Source organism: Mesoplodon densirostris, chromosome 14, assembly GCF_025265405.1.
Source record: "Mesoplodon densirostris isolate mMesDen1 chromosome 14, mMesDen1 primary haplotype, whole genome shotgun sequence".
NCBI lineage: Eukaryota > Metazoa > Chordata > Mammalia > Artiodactyla > Ziphiidae > Mesoplodon > Mesoplodon densirostris.
The window spans coordinates 42,474,497-42,492,663 of record NC_082674.1 but is presented as its reverse complement, the minus strand read 5'-3'; the positions used below and the strand labels follow the sequence as shown (position 1 = coordinate 42,492,663).

The 18,167-nt window shown below is 34.9% G+C and overlaps 1 protein-coding gene across 19 annotated transcripts in view; it reads left to right on the top strand.

Moving 5' to 3' along the window:
• The window catches only part of NRXN1 (neurexin 1), a 1,137,515-nt gene that overhangs the window by 89,034 nt on the left and 1,030,314 nt on the right, over positions 1–18,167 (top strand). For 10 of the 19 annotated variants that reach the window (XM_060116684.1, XM_060116681.1, XM_060116675.1 and 7 more), the window contains 3 exons: positions 11,759–11,776; positions 15,555–15,584; positions 16,353–16,364. The exons of 4 other annotated variants lie outside the window; for them this stretch is intronic. In XM_060116684.1, coding sequence (XP_059972667.1) covers positions 11,759–11,776; positions 15,555–15,584; positions 16,353–16,364 — 60 coding nt within the window. The remainder of the gene's footprint in view (positions 1–11,758; positions 11,777–15,554; positions 15,585–16,352; positions 16,365–18,167) is intronic. 5 more of the 19 variants (XM_060116671.1, XM_060116673.1, XM_060116667.1 and 2 more) reach the window with 3 other exon arrangements.

Genomic DNA, 18,167 nt, shown 5'->3' with positions numbered 1-18,167 from the left:
GGTTTTACATTTTTTTCAATGCTATGAGCCACAGCCTCTCTATGGAACAAGTTAAACATTTAGCAAATGAGAAAATTAAAGAAATGTTAAAAAAAATGTATCTAGATTCCTAAAACTGATTTTTAGTGACAGAGCTAGAAGGATCCTAACTCCAAGCTCATCCTCCTTTCCAATTCCTTCTTCAGGGAGAATGAGATGAAACATTAAAGTATTGCATAGGGCTTCCCTGGTGGCACAGTGGTTGAGAGTCCGCCTGCCGATGCAGGGGACACGGGTTTGTGCCCCGGTCCGGGAGGATCCCACATGCCACGGAGCAGCTGGGCACATGAGCCATGGCTGCTGAGCCTGCGCGCCCGGAGCTTGTGCTCTGCAACGGGAGAGGCCACAGCGGTGTGAGGCCCGCGTACCACACACACACAAAAAAAGTATTGCATATTGTCAGGAAATGCCTAGATTCTCCAAGGATTTCTAGTTTCTTAAAGATTCAGTGTTATTTGTTCACCCTGACACTTTGTTCAAATCATTTTTCCTCTCTGTGACTGTTTTCATACATATTTACATACTTTAAAGTGTTTGATTTAATTATTCTATGTTAATAGGCCCATTTAAAATTATCAAGTATATTCTCACAAAGTGCATCCAGCATAGTTTCTATTCAACTCTAAGAGAAGCATATTAACTAATAATTTTTTAAAAATCAGTATTTCAAATTAGTGACTTTTCTTGTCTTTTTCCATTATGTTTTGTGAGCATTACTTGCAACATGGCCCATTTTGAACATAATTTACTTCTGACAGCTATAAAGTGCACGTTTCCTAAGCTACTAAGTACTGCCCTGAGCTACATTTGCCAGTAGATATTAGCCATTCCATGTATTATACATATTGCACAACTAGTTTTTTTCTCAGTTGTAATAATATCAGAAATCTATTAAGTTTTTGGTGTCATATTTACTATCTTTTTGTACAGGTGAGTTTTCCATAGATATACAAGTTCTAAAATAGTACTGTCATAGTTCAGGCTGCTGTCACAAAGTACCATAGACTGGGTGGCTTATAAAAAACAGAAATTTTATTTCTTACTGTTCTGGAGGCTGGAAGTCTGATACCAGGGTGCCAGCATGATCAGGTTCTGGTGAGAGTCTGCTTTCAGGTTGAAGACTGCTGACTTTTTGGTGAATTTTCACATGGTGGAGAGCAGAGAGGGGAAGCAAACTCTCTCATGACTTTTACAAGGGCACTAATTCCATTCATGAAGGCTTCACTCCTATAACCTTATATAATCCTAATTATCTCCCAAAGGCCCCACCTCCTAATATCATCATACTGAGAAGTAGGGTTTCAACATATGAAATTTGGGGGTACTGAGTCAGGATGCTATTCTGGTTTAGAAACATATATTTTCTTCTTTGAAATAAGATAAATAAATATCTGGTTATGTTGGATTATTCCTTTCAAGCCGTTCTAATGCCAGAGGCTGGACTTAGATGTCAGATGACCTCAGTACGCTTTGGAAATCATCTGTCATTTTCAATACTTTATTTATTTACCAGACAACAGCTCATTGGGATATCTAGATTAAATGTTATTAAGATATAGAGGCTATAAATATATTTCTTTTTCCATTCATACATTGACTCATTTTCTTTAGCATGTAAAAATGGAGATTGAATGTCACTAACCAATCATAAATAAGAGTACTTTTCTATAATAAAATGAATGATGTTTAATTTTATGATCAGGCCTACATTCTTTAAATACCGAAAATATAGTCGGCAGATCCACTCTAAATTTTTATTCTTCACCTTTTTCATTCTTTATATTAAACTCTTTAACCCATTGTTTCATCTCTTAGATGTTTTTGCCACCTCCTTTTTTTTTTTTTTACTATGTCACGATTAATGCTTCCATGTTCAGGGTTATTTTTCCATTCTTCCTACTCATGGTTTTTATTTGCCTGCTCAGTGGTGCATTTGTTATCATGTAGTAGCCCCTTGACAGGATCTTGGACTTTTATAGAATTAACTAGAGGTCTGAGCTGCTTCTTTTATCCTTTTATATTCCTTGTCTCTGCCGTATTTCAGTGTTACAGAAATGTTGATCCTTTTATTTGCCCATTCGGTTTATTTTCCTATAGTATAGTACTCAGTAGGAAGCCTATTTTATAGGAAGAGAAGTCTTTGACATATAACATAAGAGAATTCATTGTATGAGACTGTGTGAGGGAGGATGCTTTTTACTAATTTGAAAACCGCTGTTGTTATTAAACTATTATGTAAAAAACATTGTCATAGACTTACAGGTAAAATCTGTGACAGTAATATTAATGACCTAATGGGGAATATTGAGAAAAGTATTGATGTTTAGGATGGAGCTTATGAATTGAAGTGGTCATAATAGCATTGTATTGCTACACATTTGGAAGCAATATATTATGAATTATAACTTGATGAGATTCTTTTGAAAATTAAGTCTTTATCTTGGAAGTCATTTGGGTCCAAAAAAAAAAAAAGTCTGTGTTCCAGCAATCAGGAAGCAGTTTGTACAAACGTCAAGAAATAATGTTATATCATATTCATATTATTCCATTTAAAAAATAAAACAAACTGTTTTGAATGATGGAATTAACATTTAAATATGCTCTACAAGAGTCCAAAAAATTTTTCTGTATCTTTCAGAGTGCTTTCTTAAGCAGCAAATATCCATTTCAGGACAAGATAAGATGGGGAATTATAAGGCTACCTTAAAAGCTTGTATTTGTAGTGATTCGATTTTATGGATCAATAAATCAACACATAAAGGATAGATTATTCAAGCTTATGGTCCCCTCTTCAACATGGACTTGCATTCATATAGGTCTACTTAAGTACTAGACATTAGCCCAAACATCTCTATATATGAAATTTTCAGTGATATAGAATTGGTTGTACCTATGAACAAACTATTTTATTCTTAGCCTGTAACATAAAACTTTATTTTTTAAAGGAAAATAGGAGACTGGACAATGTATTTAGTTTTTCTTTCTTCTTGTCTATTGATTCAATTTTTTTTTAAGACCATACTTCATCAGATTTCTTTTGCTTTTTTTTTTTTAATTTTATTTATTTATTTATGGCTGTGTTGGGTCTTCGTTTCTGTGCGAGGGCTTTCTCTAGTTGCGGCAAGTGGGGGCCACTCCTCATCGCGGTGTGCGGACCTCTCATTATCGCGGCCTCTCCTGTTGCGAAGCACAGGCTCCAGACGCGCAGGCTCAGTAATTGTGGCTCACGGGGCTAGCTGCTCCGCGGCATGCGGGATCTTCCCAGCCAGGGCTCGAACCCATGTCCCCTGCATTGGCAGGCAGATTCTCAACCACTGCACCACCAGGGAAGCCCTGATTCAAATTTTAAAAGATTAGAACTTGCTGCTTAGGAGAGGAGATTTACTATACAGCATGTATGTAAAAGGAATAAAAATAATATTTTTATCAGATTTGCATTTTATAAGTAAAACGAAAAGGCAGATACACTATATGCAGCAAATTCGTATTGTATTGCCTAACCCTCCAAAATATTTGACTTGGAATGAAAATGTTCTTTTGTTTCAGATATTATAAAAGGGAAGAAGAATTCTATGTGCTGTGAATGAAATGAATACTTTCCTTTAAATTTTAAAGGCAGCAAGAAATTATGGAATAATTCTCCCTTTTATTTCTAGTGGTTAGAATGCCCATGGGTAAACACACCTGTTGTTTGCTATTATAATAGGGCAAAGATTTTATAAACGTGTTTTTTTATTTTTTCTGGGAAATAATTCATTCTAATGTACAGGGAAGAAGAGTGTTGGGACCTTTTTTTTTTCTTCAATAAAGGAAATAGTATTAAATTTTTTGACTTTATAGAGTTAACACGTAAATGCAATTAAAAAAGAAATATTTTCCCTAAATATCTCTGCCTTCTTGTAACAGGATCAAAGAAATAATGAGTACAGCCTTCATACTTCTTTATTGTATTACTTTAAAAAATGTGACAATAATAAATATATTTAGATAATAGTTCCAGGAACATAGCACCACCTTACTAGACACTTCAGCATTACCCTGTGTTGTCCAAATTCTTCATGTTTATTTTCTTTTTAAAACAATTTTTTTGGGAATTGACATATATACACTTAATATGTATAAAATAGATAACTAGTAAGAACCTGCTGTATAAAAAATAAGTAAAATTCAAAAGAAAAAAAATTTTTTTTTTTGAAATCTACACAAACTTGCACAAGGAACCTTAAAACATACTTTCTGTATACTCTTGGAATCTTCTATTTTTTATTTGGGTATCTTGGGCAAGTCACCCAACCACAGTGAGATAATATAAAGATTATATAAGATAATGTTTATGAAAGTACATTTAAAGTGGTAAGGCCTACCCAAGATTTAATATATTACTTTTTATTCTTATTTCTCTTGAGCATTTAGAAGAAGTTACTTGAGATCTTCATAACATTTTATAAAACATTTTATAAAAGTTGCATTTGCTCTGATTATTTTCTGCTTTCCACTGATTGATTCTAAGGAATGCATTAATGTTTTGGCTTAACCTGATATTCCTACATTATATTTAGTAAGCAGAGAATAGCACAGTTTGTAGAGAAACCACCAACTTACAAATATTAGATTTAACCATATTAAATTGTTGGTATTTAACCAATTTTGATCTGAAAACAATAATTTTATATGTTTCAACCCCAGGTACTATTGGACTAAGTGCTTTCAGTCTTTGGAGAAGCAAAAGAATTCTTTTCAACAGTCTTCCTCCTATTCAAATGTCCTACATGTGAAAAGATTACTAGATATTTGGTTCATTGCAGGTAGCATTTTAGTCAACTCTGAGAGATTCCTGGAAAATTTTAACATACTATCTGATTCATTTAGGAAAAAAAACCCCAGTTAATTCCCCTTAAAATTATTTTCAGTGATTTCTATAAAACTTTAAAATTAAATTAGCCATAAATTATAAAATATGCAAATATCTTGAGTTTTAAACACTAAAGAAAATGAAAAACAAAGTCTTGAAGATCTGTAATAACCTTTTAATATTTATTTCATTTTTCTTCCAGACTATTTGTTAAATGTGCGAAGGTCCTAATGGGTTAAAGATAACATGAATTATTTATTTTGAAATAAAATTTTATTTTTCCTTAAATATAATAATGTATTTATAAATGACAGGTCAGTTTTATATCATACGAACCATTTTCTATTCAATTTATACAAATCTAATTTGTTAAACTCTAAATTTAGGACTTGTTTTTACAGTATGGTTTAGTCATATTTTTGTGCAATGTCCCCTTAATTTAATGACAAAGTATGTTTGTTTTTATTTCTCAGAGAAATTAGATTCGTCTGAGAACCTAACTATAAATGAGTAAAATCAGAAGTATTTGAAAGTTTATTTGAAACATCTCTGTAATAAAATGATTTGTGAAAAAACTACACGTTGAACATGTGTTAGACAGTTCTCTCAAATGAAGGGCCATTGGTGTCCTTCAGCAGAATTCACCTACTGTCTATTTAATGTTGGAGAACCTAGGACACATTGTGGAGTATTCTCTGCTGGTACCACACAAGCCAGAGGATGTTCCCTGTTTATTTGCTCGTTAGAAAAGTCCCATCTGAGTACTGGCACACCCACTAGAAGGGGTGATATGTTGGGTAGGTAGGTAGGAGTGTATTTAAATTTATTTTCTCAACTCCAAACCAAGAGCTTTCCTCCTCTATTTCCTAAAATGTGGTGACTTTGGACTCTTAATAAGGAAGCAGTACTCACCAAAACCAGCTTTCTTTGGAGAGTTTGTGTAGCAATGATTGAGCTTGGGTGGGAAAGTACATGGCAACACCCTCTTCACTGTTATCTGTCAGTTCCGTACTAGGAAATGTTCATTTCTCAGTAAGCAATAAAACAATAAAAATGAGCACACACAGTGTAGACTATGCTCTGTTTATGGTCACTGTTAAATGCAGTGGTCTTTCCTTAAGTCCAGCTATTGATATGAATATATAAATGTTAACTCTCAAGGTTTAGATGTAGGGAAGAATTGAGGTTATAAAAGCAAAATAAAATCCTTGTAATAATCCCTCATGAAAAGAAAATGTGAAATTGTATGCAATATAGTTTATGTGTGCTATTGAATATATACTTTAATATGTTGACTAATAACTGTTAAGTTCCATTAGGACCATTGAACAGCTTAAACACCAGAAGAATCTGCCATATAATTAGACTTCCTTCTTTCTTTCCCTTTCTTACCTTCTTCCTCCATTAACAAGATGGAACATTTTGAATCAAATACTACAAGTTCTTTGTAACAAAATTGGTACCTACTGTGTGAAGCAGAAACATAGGGAGTCTCCAGCTTATGAAAGTATAATCTCAAAAGTTATTTGAATAAATAGGTTGAAACTCATATCACATTTCCCATGGAAACAACACTGTAAGGCAAAGTAAACTCAGACCACTTCACAAAGGACTCGTTAATGCCATGATATACTTGAAACATTGTATTGTACCAAAAGTATAGTCAAACGTTGCTCATAATGTTCTAGGGAGAATGGTTTTATAGTTCTAAGTGTGATGCCAGGAACATCTCTGCTGCTTCAGGTTGGTTAGAGATACCCTTATCACTCCTCAACAGTGAAAAGAGAGAAAAAAAAAATTAGCTTCTCTAGTTGGCTTCCCTCATGCCCTAGGATAGAGATTCCAGCAGGCTGAGTGGGAGTGTCATTTAGGTGAATCTGAAGTAAGTTGCTGAGCCCACCTGTTGAAAAGCATTTTTGCAGCTAGCCGGATTCCTGCCTAGGCTGTTTCTTTCCTTCCTTAAGCCTCCATAATGGACCTTTCTGCTTCATTTTCTGTTTGCACCTCCTCTTGGTTCTGGCTGGCTTTTGTCTTCCTCCAGCAGACTGCTGCCCAGATCCAAAGAACCAGTGATTTCCTCCATTTCTCAGTCCTTGAAGCAGTCCCAGATTATTGAGGTTTTCTAAAGGCTTTCACTGTTAACACCAAAAGAAAAATAAAACAAAACTTCATCCTGTGCCACCATGGGAACCAGACCCTGCTATACTGGCATTTGGTCCTCCAAATGAGGGGTGAAATCTTCAAAAGTAATGTGAGGGGCTAGAAAGACGAGGATAGACACTAGAAAGCTCGAGGTATGTTAAAAAAGGAAATAAAATTGTATTCTGAATTTCTCCTTCTGCTGGCTAGCACCCGCCACCAGTTTTGCTATGTAGCCCACGGTGGAGGGTATAGATCTGGGTGGGAAGCCGCTGCGATAGTGGCAGTTTTTTGTTTTTGTTTTATTTTATTTATTTATTTATTTATTTATTTATTTATTTATTTTTGGCTGTATTGGGTCTTTGTTGCTGCGCGGGGGCTTTTCTCTAGTTGCAGAAAGCGGGGGCTACTCTTCGTTGCGGTGCGCGCACCTCTCTTTGAGTGGCTTCTCTTGTTGCAGAGCACGGGCTCTAGGTGCAGGCTTCAGTAGTTGTGGCTCGTGGGCTCTAGAGCCCAGGCTCAGTAGTTGTGGCGCATGGGCTTAGGTGCTCTGTGGCATGTGGAATCTTCCTGGACCAGGGCTCGAAACCGTGTCCCCTGCATTGGCAGGCGGACCCTTAACCACTGCGCCACCAGGGAAGCCCCGATGGTGGCAGTTTTGATGGAGGAGCGAGGGAGTGAAACAAAATGAAGGGAGCCGGTCACAGGCAACTAGCAGAGAAGGAAGAAAGCTGAAATGGAGAAAGAAAGCCCAAGTGAGGGCAGGAGACTTCTTCTGGCCAGTTTTTTAATGTAAAATGTAGCATGTAAGTTGACTACTGCATGTTCATTTAGATGAAGTCTTTCATATTGCTAAGCTTAAACACTGATTATACAAAAAGGAGTTAATTGTGACATTTTTTTTTTTTTTTTTTTTTTTTTGCGGTATGCGGGCCTCTCACTGTTGTGGCCTCTCCCGTTGCGGAGCACAGGCTCCGGACGCGCAGGCCCAGCGGCCATGGCTCACGGGCCCAGCCGCTCCGCGGCATATGGGATCCTCCCAGACCGGGGCACGAACCCGTATCCCCTGCATCGGCAGGCGGACTCTCAACCACTGCGCCACCAGGGAGGCCCTAATTGTGACATTTTATTCCAAACTTTAATTTATTCACTTGTCATGATTAAATTTCTGATTTCCTTTACATTGAAACAAGAACATTTTTTCCTTATTCATTCCTCTTTTCCTAGTAGTATGTCATTAAGATTATGTGCAAAGAACACTGTCATAATAAATTAAAGTTACCGTCCTTGCATTCTTATAAGCTGGGGGCCAAAGGAAAAACATTTGTGAAGATGCTCTTTTTTTTTTTTTTTTTTTTTTTTTTTTTGCTGTATGCGGGCCTCTCACTGTTGTGGCCTCCCCCGTTGCGGAGCACAGGCTCCGGACGCGCAGGCTCCGGACGCGCAGGCTCAGCGGCCATGGCTCACGGGCCCAGCCGCTCCGCGGCACATGGGATCCTCCCAGACCGGGGCACGAACCCGTATCCCCTGCATCGGCAGGCGGACTCTCAACCACTTGCGCCACCAGGGAGGCCCGTGAAGATGCTCTTTTGAAGTAATTTTAAAACGTACAATATAATAGTCTGCAGCTTCCCTCAATGTCAGCACACAAATATCATTCACAACATGACTGATATTCTAGTGCTTGATTTCTGTCTCTGTGAGGGAAGTATGTCTTATCTGAAAGAAAAATAATATTTAAGTTATCTTTTTCATGGTTTTATATTTATTATTTTCACAATCAAAAGAAAAAGAGTGTGATCTTTATAGGTGACATGGTGATCATAGTAAAGTTGATTACTAAGAGGCTCACTTCATATACACAGCAGGATTAGGTCAGCAGAATTAAGAAACCAGGGTTTTCTGCAAACCAAGAGCTTTTCCCTAACTTGACAATGTATGCAGGTAAGGCTGGATGGACTGCTTTCTACCTTACACCAAGGCAAAATATACTGCTTTACCTTTACACTGGGGCATGCCAATTTCAGCACCTCTCTCTGTTGCTGCTCAAAACCAAAATAGTATTTGATTGCAAAGAGAAAGCAAAAGTTGGTTGATGAGAAAAACTATTCTTTTTAAACTTGATATTCTTTGTTTAGTCCAAAAAACAAGTAGAAAGGAAAGAAAAAAAGAAAAGTACATAGAGAATGATTGTAAATGCTAGAGCTTCTGCCATTTATAGCTACTCCCAAATTCTGAAATAACATAGAGGTCATCTCTAGGTTAACATATTTTAAATCAACTAAAGCCAACAAATGCTTACCAAAGGGGTAGAATAGAATGAAACAAAAAAAGAGAAGTTTTTTTTATCCTATGATTGAATCTGAAAATATATAGAAACTCAAGGAAAGTCTGTTCTAAGCCAGTTTTCTTCTTCTTTTTCTTCTTTTTTTATTTTTTATTTTTAAATAGGAGTTAATATATTACCCTTTCTTTCACTCTTAATACTTCTTTAAAAAAATCTAAGTCTCCGGAGAAGACTGTTTTTCTGAACATGGTCAAGTCAGGATTTGATTACACTTTGGGCATGACTCGTATTTGCATAAAAGGAGTTCCTTTAGTTAATCTGGTTCTCTGTATGAATAACTCAGAGAAATGCTGGATGACTGGGCGGGATCAGTGGTATTGCCTGTGGCTCTGTGCCTTAGTTAACAGTGAAAAGAGAGCTCATTTTCAAGGAACCAAGTCAATGACCTTGATTTTATTCGTGCATCTTCCTTTCCTAATATCCTACTAAGCACATTTATAAAATTTGTGTCAAGACTTATCCTGTTTTATTTTGTTGACTTTGTTGTTTCATTTTCTTTTCCCTATTAGATTTTCATGCAGCACTTTACCAAAACCTCTTTCTGGGACTGTACTGCTCATGACCATATTTGCCAAAGGACTCTCCTCTAAATTCCCTGATTTTGTGGTTTTACTCTACATATTTAATAAACTTATTGAAAAATGAGCATCTTAGGTGGGAAATAGAATTTCAAAGGATGTCATTGTAAAAACCAAAGTATATAACATTAAAATCTGTATCTTTGTATGATTTCCAATATAAAGCAATAAAATGAAACTTTACTATTTGTGTCCATGTCATGTCCAAGGTGCCATTGAAAAGTAACAAATTCTAATTCCTTATTTGGTAGATTGGAAGCCTAAATCAAACAGGAAGTGAATATCACATACCAAATATTTCAATCATTTTTTATTTCTTTTAAAATGAACTCTGGCAAACCAAGTATTTTGTATAGATGTTGTTGTCCACATTTATCCACTAACAATTTTCTGTTATGTAAGGCCATATCAATAAGTGTACCTGTGTTGATATTTCAGTTTCCACCTAATATATTTTAAACAAAATTGATGATTTTTAATTCATTAGTAACTTTAACCATTAAAAAAGCTATTTGTTGAACTTTATGAAATGGTGCATTCACAGTTGTTTTTCTTTCAAGTTACTAAATTTGCTGTTGTTTTGTTTTTTATAAACACTTCTCATCAAATGGGCAGTTTAAAAAATACAGCTAAAAAAAATACAGCTAATTAAATGAAATACAAGAATGAGACAAGAAATGTCAACATGGATATACTTTACTGTTGAAAACATTTTGATAAGTATTGAAACCTTGCTCTCGCCCTAGTGCCGTAAAACAGCTTTTCCTTCCATTTCTTACCTGATGCCAACCCCAGTGTCTCAAATAGTACTTGAATTGCCTAATAGATACTAATAATATTTTAAATTCCATACCCTTACATTGATTATGTGTAGGAAAGCCATACCCTTACATTGATTATGTGTAGGGAAGACATACAAAATCTGATTGTATATATGTGTGTGTTTGTATATACATATATGGAAATATACTTAAATAAATATATAAAAATATGTAAATATTGTGTAGATATATGGAAATATAAGGGAAAGTTCACCCAATATTATCATTATCTTAGCTATATTCATATTCTCACCCTAAACAGAAGCACAAAGTGAATAAATCATGATATACTTTGCCTAAAGGACAGTTGCCAAATGGACTGCTCTTGTACTCATTACTCTTTCTACTTAACATTTTTGAAAGTTAGTATTTAAAAAATAATAAACCATCGTCATCTGTGATAAAATATGAACACACTATAAACAAACTAAATAAATGATAGATTTTAGGTGCATAAATTCATGTTGTGTTTTTTTAAGGAAAGAAATTGAAGTATTAGAAATATTTAAAGGCCATTATAGTAAATCAATTACGTAGTTGGTAGAACAGGCATACCTTTAAGTGAAATGTCATGGCTATTTGCAATGAACTTTCTTTCGTCCAAGTAAGTCAGAATTTAGAAATAGAATCTTTGAGAATTGTTATTTTAAGAAAAGCTGTAAAAATAACTGCCTAGGGCAACCATGCCAGCAACATGTAAGAGTTATGTTTGCTTTACACGGGGCAGTGAAAGACTTTTGAACACTCCTTACTCAGTACACAGCAGTATTACTGAAATTTTGTCTCATATTTTTAAATGCTGCCAGTGGGAGGGAACCTGCTTTCCCGTGATTGTGTTTTCCCCTTTGAATGGGAGCGATGGAGCGCTTGCATGATGTGTTTGGTGCCTTGCATGAAAAAGACATGCAAAGGCAAGGTCCAGTCTGCATGCTGCTTAATGAATGTTTTTCCTTTTCTCTCCCTCCTTGTCATGTGCTTTCAGAAGACAACAATGTGGAAGGTGGGTGCTTTGTACTTTATTTTCCAACTCTCATTTGCCTTTTATTTCTTAGTATTAATAGAGTACATCTCGAATGTAGAAGGTAAGTTGAACTTCTTTCTGAGTATTTGCTGATTTCTGGATTGTGTATCATTTTTCATATAGAACACACACACTCTCAACTCCATCAGCCCCAAGTATATAAAACTCCTTCAACCTTAACTCCAGCCTTTGAAGGACTTCAGCATCCCATATGAACCTTAGAATACTTATTTCAATGTTCTGTTCTGCATGGAAAAATGACACAATCCTGCTTCTTTTATTTTAAATGAGAAAGTATTTCTTTGCAGTTTCTGAACACAGTGCATGATTCTTTCTCCATTTTTTTTTTCTTGGTGAAAATGATTTATTTGGGAAATGTTGAGCATTATATAATCTCTAGCCCATTGGTCTAGTTTCAAATGATTTGATTTATAAAAAGAACACAAAATAAAGTACTGACTATAATTAAGATGCATAAGTTTAGATTAAAAATAAGCCATTGGCCAGTGGAAATGAAAGCATACAGCACTCCAGCGTGATTACTGGTAAGTATATTTGTAATATTGTGTGTCTGTTAAATAAAATTATGGTATTTGTTTAAGGTTTTCTAAAGTTATCTCTATCAAGGAATTTTGAGAATGTTACACATTTTTCATGTAGAATCCAACAAACTAAAACATTTCAACATTCTTTAAATTTTTTTTTAAGATTTTAATCAAAATATAGTTGATTTTCCATGTTGTGTTAGTTTCATATTTCAACATTCTTACCTTTAAAGAACTTAGTCCATGTGCTGCCAAAGAAATATGTAAAGGATAAAAATACAAAAAGAACTAGGAAGAACAAAGAATTGTGAAAGGGAAGTTGATGTCCTATCAACTTTCATAATCACAGCATTAACAGTTCTTGCATAAACAACTTACTAGTATCTATATCAGAAGAAGGTGTTTAGCATATTTGATTTTGTTACAATGTTTTGAAATATAGCCATTTATAATGTTCATTTCTACACAATGATGGATTCCCTAGAAAAAGAGTCCCCATCTAATGTTACAGATAAATAACCATTGAAGTCACTAAGATTTGAGGTCTCAAAGAGCAATTAACGATAATACAAAGTTGATCAGTAACAGGTTTCAACATATTATTTGTGATTCTTTCATGGATTCTTTCAATTGCTTAGTTGCTAAACATTTCTGTTTCATTATTTAAGTAAAATAGATTAAAACTTTAAAAGAAATCATCAGTGACTATTTTTCCAAGTGTTGCATCTGTATATGGCTTTTTTTTCTATACTATAATTTAAATAGCATGTGAATGTGTACTTAGAAAAGATATTACCCTGCAGGTCTGACTGACATCTTTCAAAATCAGTCTCATTTATAATTGTGCATGTTATTTGAGATCAAAAGTTTTTTTTTTTTTTTTTTTTGTGGTATGCGGGCCTTTCACTGCTGTGGCCTCTCCTGTTGCAGAGCACAGGCTCCGGACGTGCACCCTCAGCGGCCATGGCTCATGGGCCCAGCCGCTCCGTGGCATGTGGGATCCTCCCGGACCTGGGGCACAAACCCGTGTCCCCTGCATCAGCAGGCAGACTCTCAACCACTGCGCCACTGGGGAAGCCCCCAAAAGTTTTTTTTTTAAGTATCTTTTTGACCTCTTTTGCATTTCCTTAACCATCCTGTAAAATGTTCCGTGTTTCTGCTCTTTTCTCTTTAAATCCAGTTGCATTCCAAGGAGCTTTAAAATCACCTTAATAAGCATGAATGCCTCTGTCCTTACACACACTCATCCCATGAAAAATTTTGACAAGATTTTCAGAGTATAGGCTCATAAACTATTGTAATAAAGTTTATTCAGTCATAATTTTTAACATCCCTATTTATAACTCCACTTTGGCAATATAGTCTAGCTCCCTTAGAGGTAGAAAGTATAGCATGAACAATATTAATGTTTCTGAGATTAAAAAATTTCCATTCTCACTAAGGTAGTATTAAAAACCATTGAGGGGGCTTCCCTGGTGGTGCAGTGGTTGAGAATGCGCCTGCCGATGGAGGGGACACAGGTTCGTGCCCTGGTCTGGGAAGATCCCACATGCCGTGGAGCTGCTGGGCCCGTGAACCATGGCCGCTGAGCCTGCGCATCCGGAGCCTGTGCTCCACAACGGGAGAGGCCACAACAGTGAGAGGCCCGCGTACAGCAAAAAATAAAAAAAAATAAAAATAAAAACCATTGAGGAATCTAAAAGTTATATCTTATACAGAGATATTTCCCTGATTTATCAATAGTTTACAAAAAAGTTATAAACTTTTATTAGGAAATATGTATAGTAATATTTAAAGTGAAATTAAATGAAAAATTATATAACCTGGACAGATAAGCCACTATTCTTAAGCATAGAAGATATCATGAGTCACCAACAGGTCATAAACCTTTTAAACTGATTGTATGATTTTGGTGGGGGGATGGTTAAAATCACTTAGAAAATACAAAAGAAGCTAGATTTCAGAAACTTTAAAATACTATGTTAAATAATTTTTATATTGTGATTATATGATGATTTTAATTGTATCTGCCCCACAGGAATGTTTAAATACCCCTTAAATTTTTAAGGAAATGATACAGATTATTTCAATACTGATGCCAGTAATATACAATGTTATGTAGTTCAAAGTCTCAAATATATTTGAAATAACAGTGGGAAATGAAATACACATTTTGTTAAATTTGTATGTATGCTATATTTCTTTGACATTATCCCATATTCTTGAAATATACAGGGATTGAAGAGTAACTTAATTTCTGCATTTAGAATAAAGAACTAGGAATTAATGCTAAAAAGTAAAATGTATCTTCTTGGACAGTGAAATTTTTTTTAAAAGAAGATTGCTAGTATTCTTTAGAAAAGGGGTGATCTTAATCTGAAGTTGTCAAGCAAGAGTTAAAAAATAATTTAAATAAAGGGAATTCAGTATTGTTTCAGAAAACTTCCTTGATGAAATTATATCTTAAATATGCTCATGTTAACTCATAGTTTAGTATTTAAGTAATGCTTAAGTAAAATGCTGAATAATTTTGTTCTCCATGGGAAATTACTTAACCCTATTTAAAGGTGATCCATTGTTTCTTAAAAACATTATTCTGTAGTAAATTCAAACTTTACACCTGCATGTCTGATGATCTTTTTTGTATTTGAACAAGCTTATTTGATTGCTACATGTGTCAGACAAGGAGACATTTCTGCATTATCATTTCAATGTGACTAAGGATGTGGTTTTTTTTTTTTCATCTAATTATGAAACTTCTCATTTTTTGATGAGGGGAAAAAGATCAGACCCAGCCCATGTTTCAGGTATTCCTTTGGGTTTTTTAAAATATAATTTCATCACCAAAGAATGGCAGTCCCTGTGGGGGCAGTGTTCAAAACAGTCTCATCAAAGGGCACGAAGGGCAAGTGCAATATTTAAGGGATTGGTTGGATTTTAAGTCATGCTCTTATGCTCTTGAATGTTCCAACTGATACACAGAAGAAATACATGGTGCAGCATATGCAAGTGTTTAAATTGCAGTTCTATAACTCTTTGCCCCAAAGCATTCCAACCAGGAGTTGAAAGAATGCTTTTTGATTTGCCTCTGTGATACAGACATGTCTCATAGGAAACAAGATGTCTGTCACTGAACATTTTTGTCACTGTGACAACCCTGCCTTCCCATGCTCCCTTGTTTATTGCTGACTGTGCTCTTGTTTCCCTTCAAGGTCTGGCGCACCTGATGATGGGCGACCAAGGTATGGGCTCTGTTCCTTTTCCACTCTGCTTTCAGTGTTTTCTTGTTCTGTAGCTGCTTTCAAACCATCACTGCAAAAGATGGGCAAATGCTTGCAAATTATCTGGCTGCAAATTAAATACATAATTTTTGTTCACATTTTTTCATGTGTTTTTCTCCCCTTTATTTGTTGGTTTGATGTTGGTTTGCTCCTTTGATTTTATTTTCCTTTATTCTTTGCACTATACTATCTGCAAATAAATGAGACATAAGAACTTGTAATTGAAAGTTTTCATACATTTATCAGCATATACAGTTAAGGGTAGTTATAGTAAAGAAAAACTGAGAACCATCATAAATTAACATATGAAAAAAGATACTTGGTTTAACATACTGCACCAAAAAGAGTCCATTTTTCACCCATGCATGTCAGTTTGGGAACATGCAGACATCTTTGGCTTCTGGCTTCTCGAATGCTGAGTATAGTGTTCTACAAAATCAATACGTTTTCTACCTATAAGCATTGTGTATCTCCTTTTGTGTAGTCTTTTAAAGTGAGCATGGGCTTTATAATTTCTTTGCATGTATTGCCTTAAAAAAGGCAGATTTCTCAACATGTACTGATTGTATCTCCATTTGTTTTCAAATCCTATTTATACCTTCTTGTATATTTAATTTTCAACGGGTAGTGCATATACATATATTCATAATTCTTATTGTTGTTTCTCTCCTCTTTATTCTTTTTGTATGGAAATCCTTTCTTCATGGAACCATTTCATCAAATCCATAGGTAAAAGTAAAGGTATTACATTATTTTATTTCTTCTTAATATCATCTATATGAATAACAGTGCGTCTATATGAATAACATTATTTTATTTCTTCTTAATATCATCTATATGAATAACTGTGAATAACATTTGCAAAATACATTTTTCAAATGTATTTAGACCTTTTGGCATTAATAATGGGCACTGGGAGGTAGGTATGAGTGGTAATGAATATTTTATGAAGTTAAGGTAAGAAAAACCCATTAAAATGTTTCCCTTTGTTTTTTTCTTGCTCTTTAGAGTGATTTTTTTGTGTGTGTCAGCTGCTAGTATAATTAGCATATTTAGAAATTAGTGACAGGTTTCAGTGTCAGTTTTTGCAGTATCATTTAATGGTAGTTAAATGAGGAGTGTAGCCACCAGAAATATATCATCCTCAAACATTTAACTCTGGAGCGCACTTGCCCCAGCCATTCTGCCTAGGGATGTAAGTCTAAGCATGTGCAGCATTGAAATGGTGCTGCTGTGGGCTCATCAGCTTGTGGTCTGCTAGATGTCATACATACACGTTGACTCTATGATAACCTGCAAAGGCAGTGTCCTGAAAGAGACAAAGGAGCAGGACAAGCCTGCTCTCTCTTTTGTGCATACTAACTTTGTTTTAAGAACATTATCAACTCAGGTTTACATTTCTGCATCACTTGGTAAGTCAGGCATGTGTACTCTTTGACAGTATTGGTGTCAAATTTAAAAGCATGCTTAGTTTGCCATTTAGAACCATCCACGTTGTGTTTAGTGTTTTCATTAAAAGAAAGTAGATGATATGCAACTGTGGTAAATATGTGTCATAGCCTTTAAATTAACCATTTTAAACTATGTATATGGTGAATGTGCCCTTGGTCTCTAGTTTTGTTTTATTTTGTTTGTTTGGGTTTTATTTGTTGTTGTTATTTTAAACACAGGCATGTGTTTCCTTGAATTCTCTGAATCTTTCTTTTGCTCTGAATCTTAATCTGGTGAATTGAAACCAAAGCTCACAGTTCTGCACCTTTACATTAGTGTCATCTAGCAGGGAAACTTTTCTGTTTGAAAAAGCACCAAACATGAGCAGAGCAATAAGTAAAAAATGATATCAAAGTTTTAAATGTGTAACATAGAGCTTTAGAAACAAATGTTTGGATACTTTGAGCCAATAAAAAGAGAACATGTGCTATTTCAGTTTGTGTTTTGGTCAACCATTTCCAATAATATAATTTAATCTTATTTTAAGCCTTTAGCAACTATGCAATGACAGTATGTATCAATTCTTTTTGAGATTTTGTGTACCATTTGGGATACTTTCTAGACTTTTTTTTTTTTTGAGGCCAAATTACCATTACTTTCCTTTCTTAAGTGGGCATTTTCCACCATGTTCCTTAGTGTAGGACTCAGGCTGGCATAGAGGGAACTGTTTATATTTTATTTTACTGGCTGAGTGAAGTAAATGTCTATGTGTTTTTATATGTGCATGTTTGTATTTGTATGAATGCATGTGTATACACAAACTTTCTAAATATATGCACACATATATACCCATTATGTTGTGAAAATGTAACTCATAAAATAATATGCTAATTATATAACCATTTAACTCTACATATGGAATAATTCATGTTTAAACTTAGCTGATATTCATTTCAGTGTAATTAATTAGTGTCACTTAACTTTACTCGGTTTTACTATGTCAGTCTTAAGTGTTTTCTGTTGGCATGTGTGTCAAACATATATTTACCAGTTTTCATCAAATTTTATTCCTCAGTCAGCACAAAACTACACAGGACAAGAATTTGGTATTTC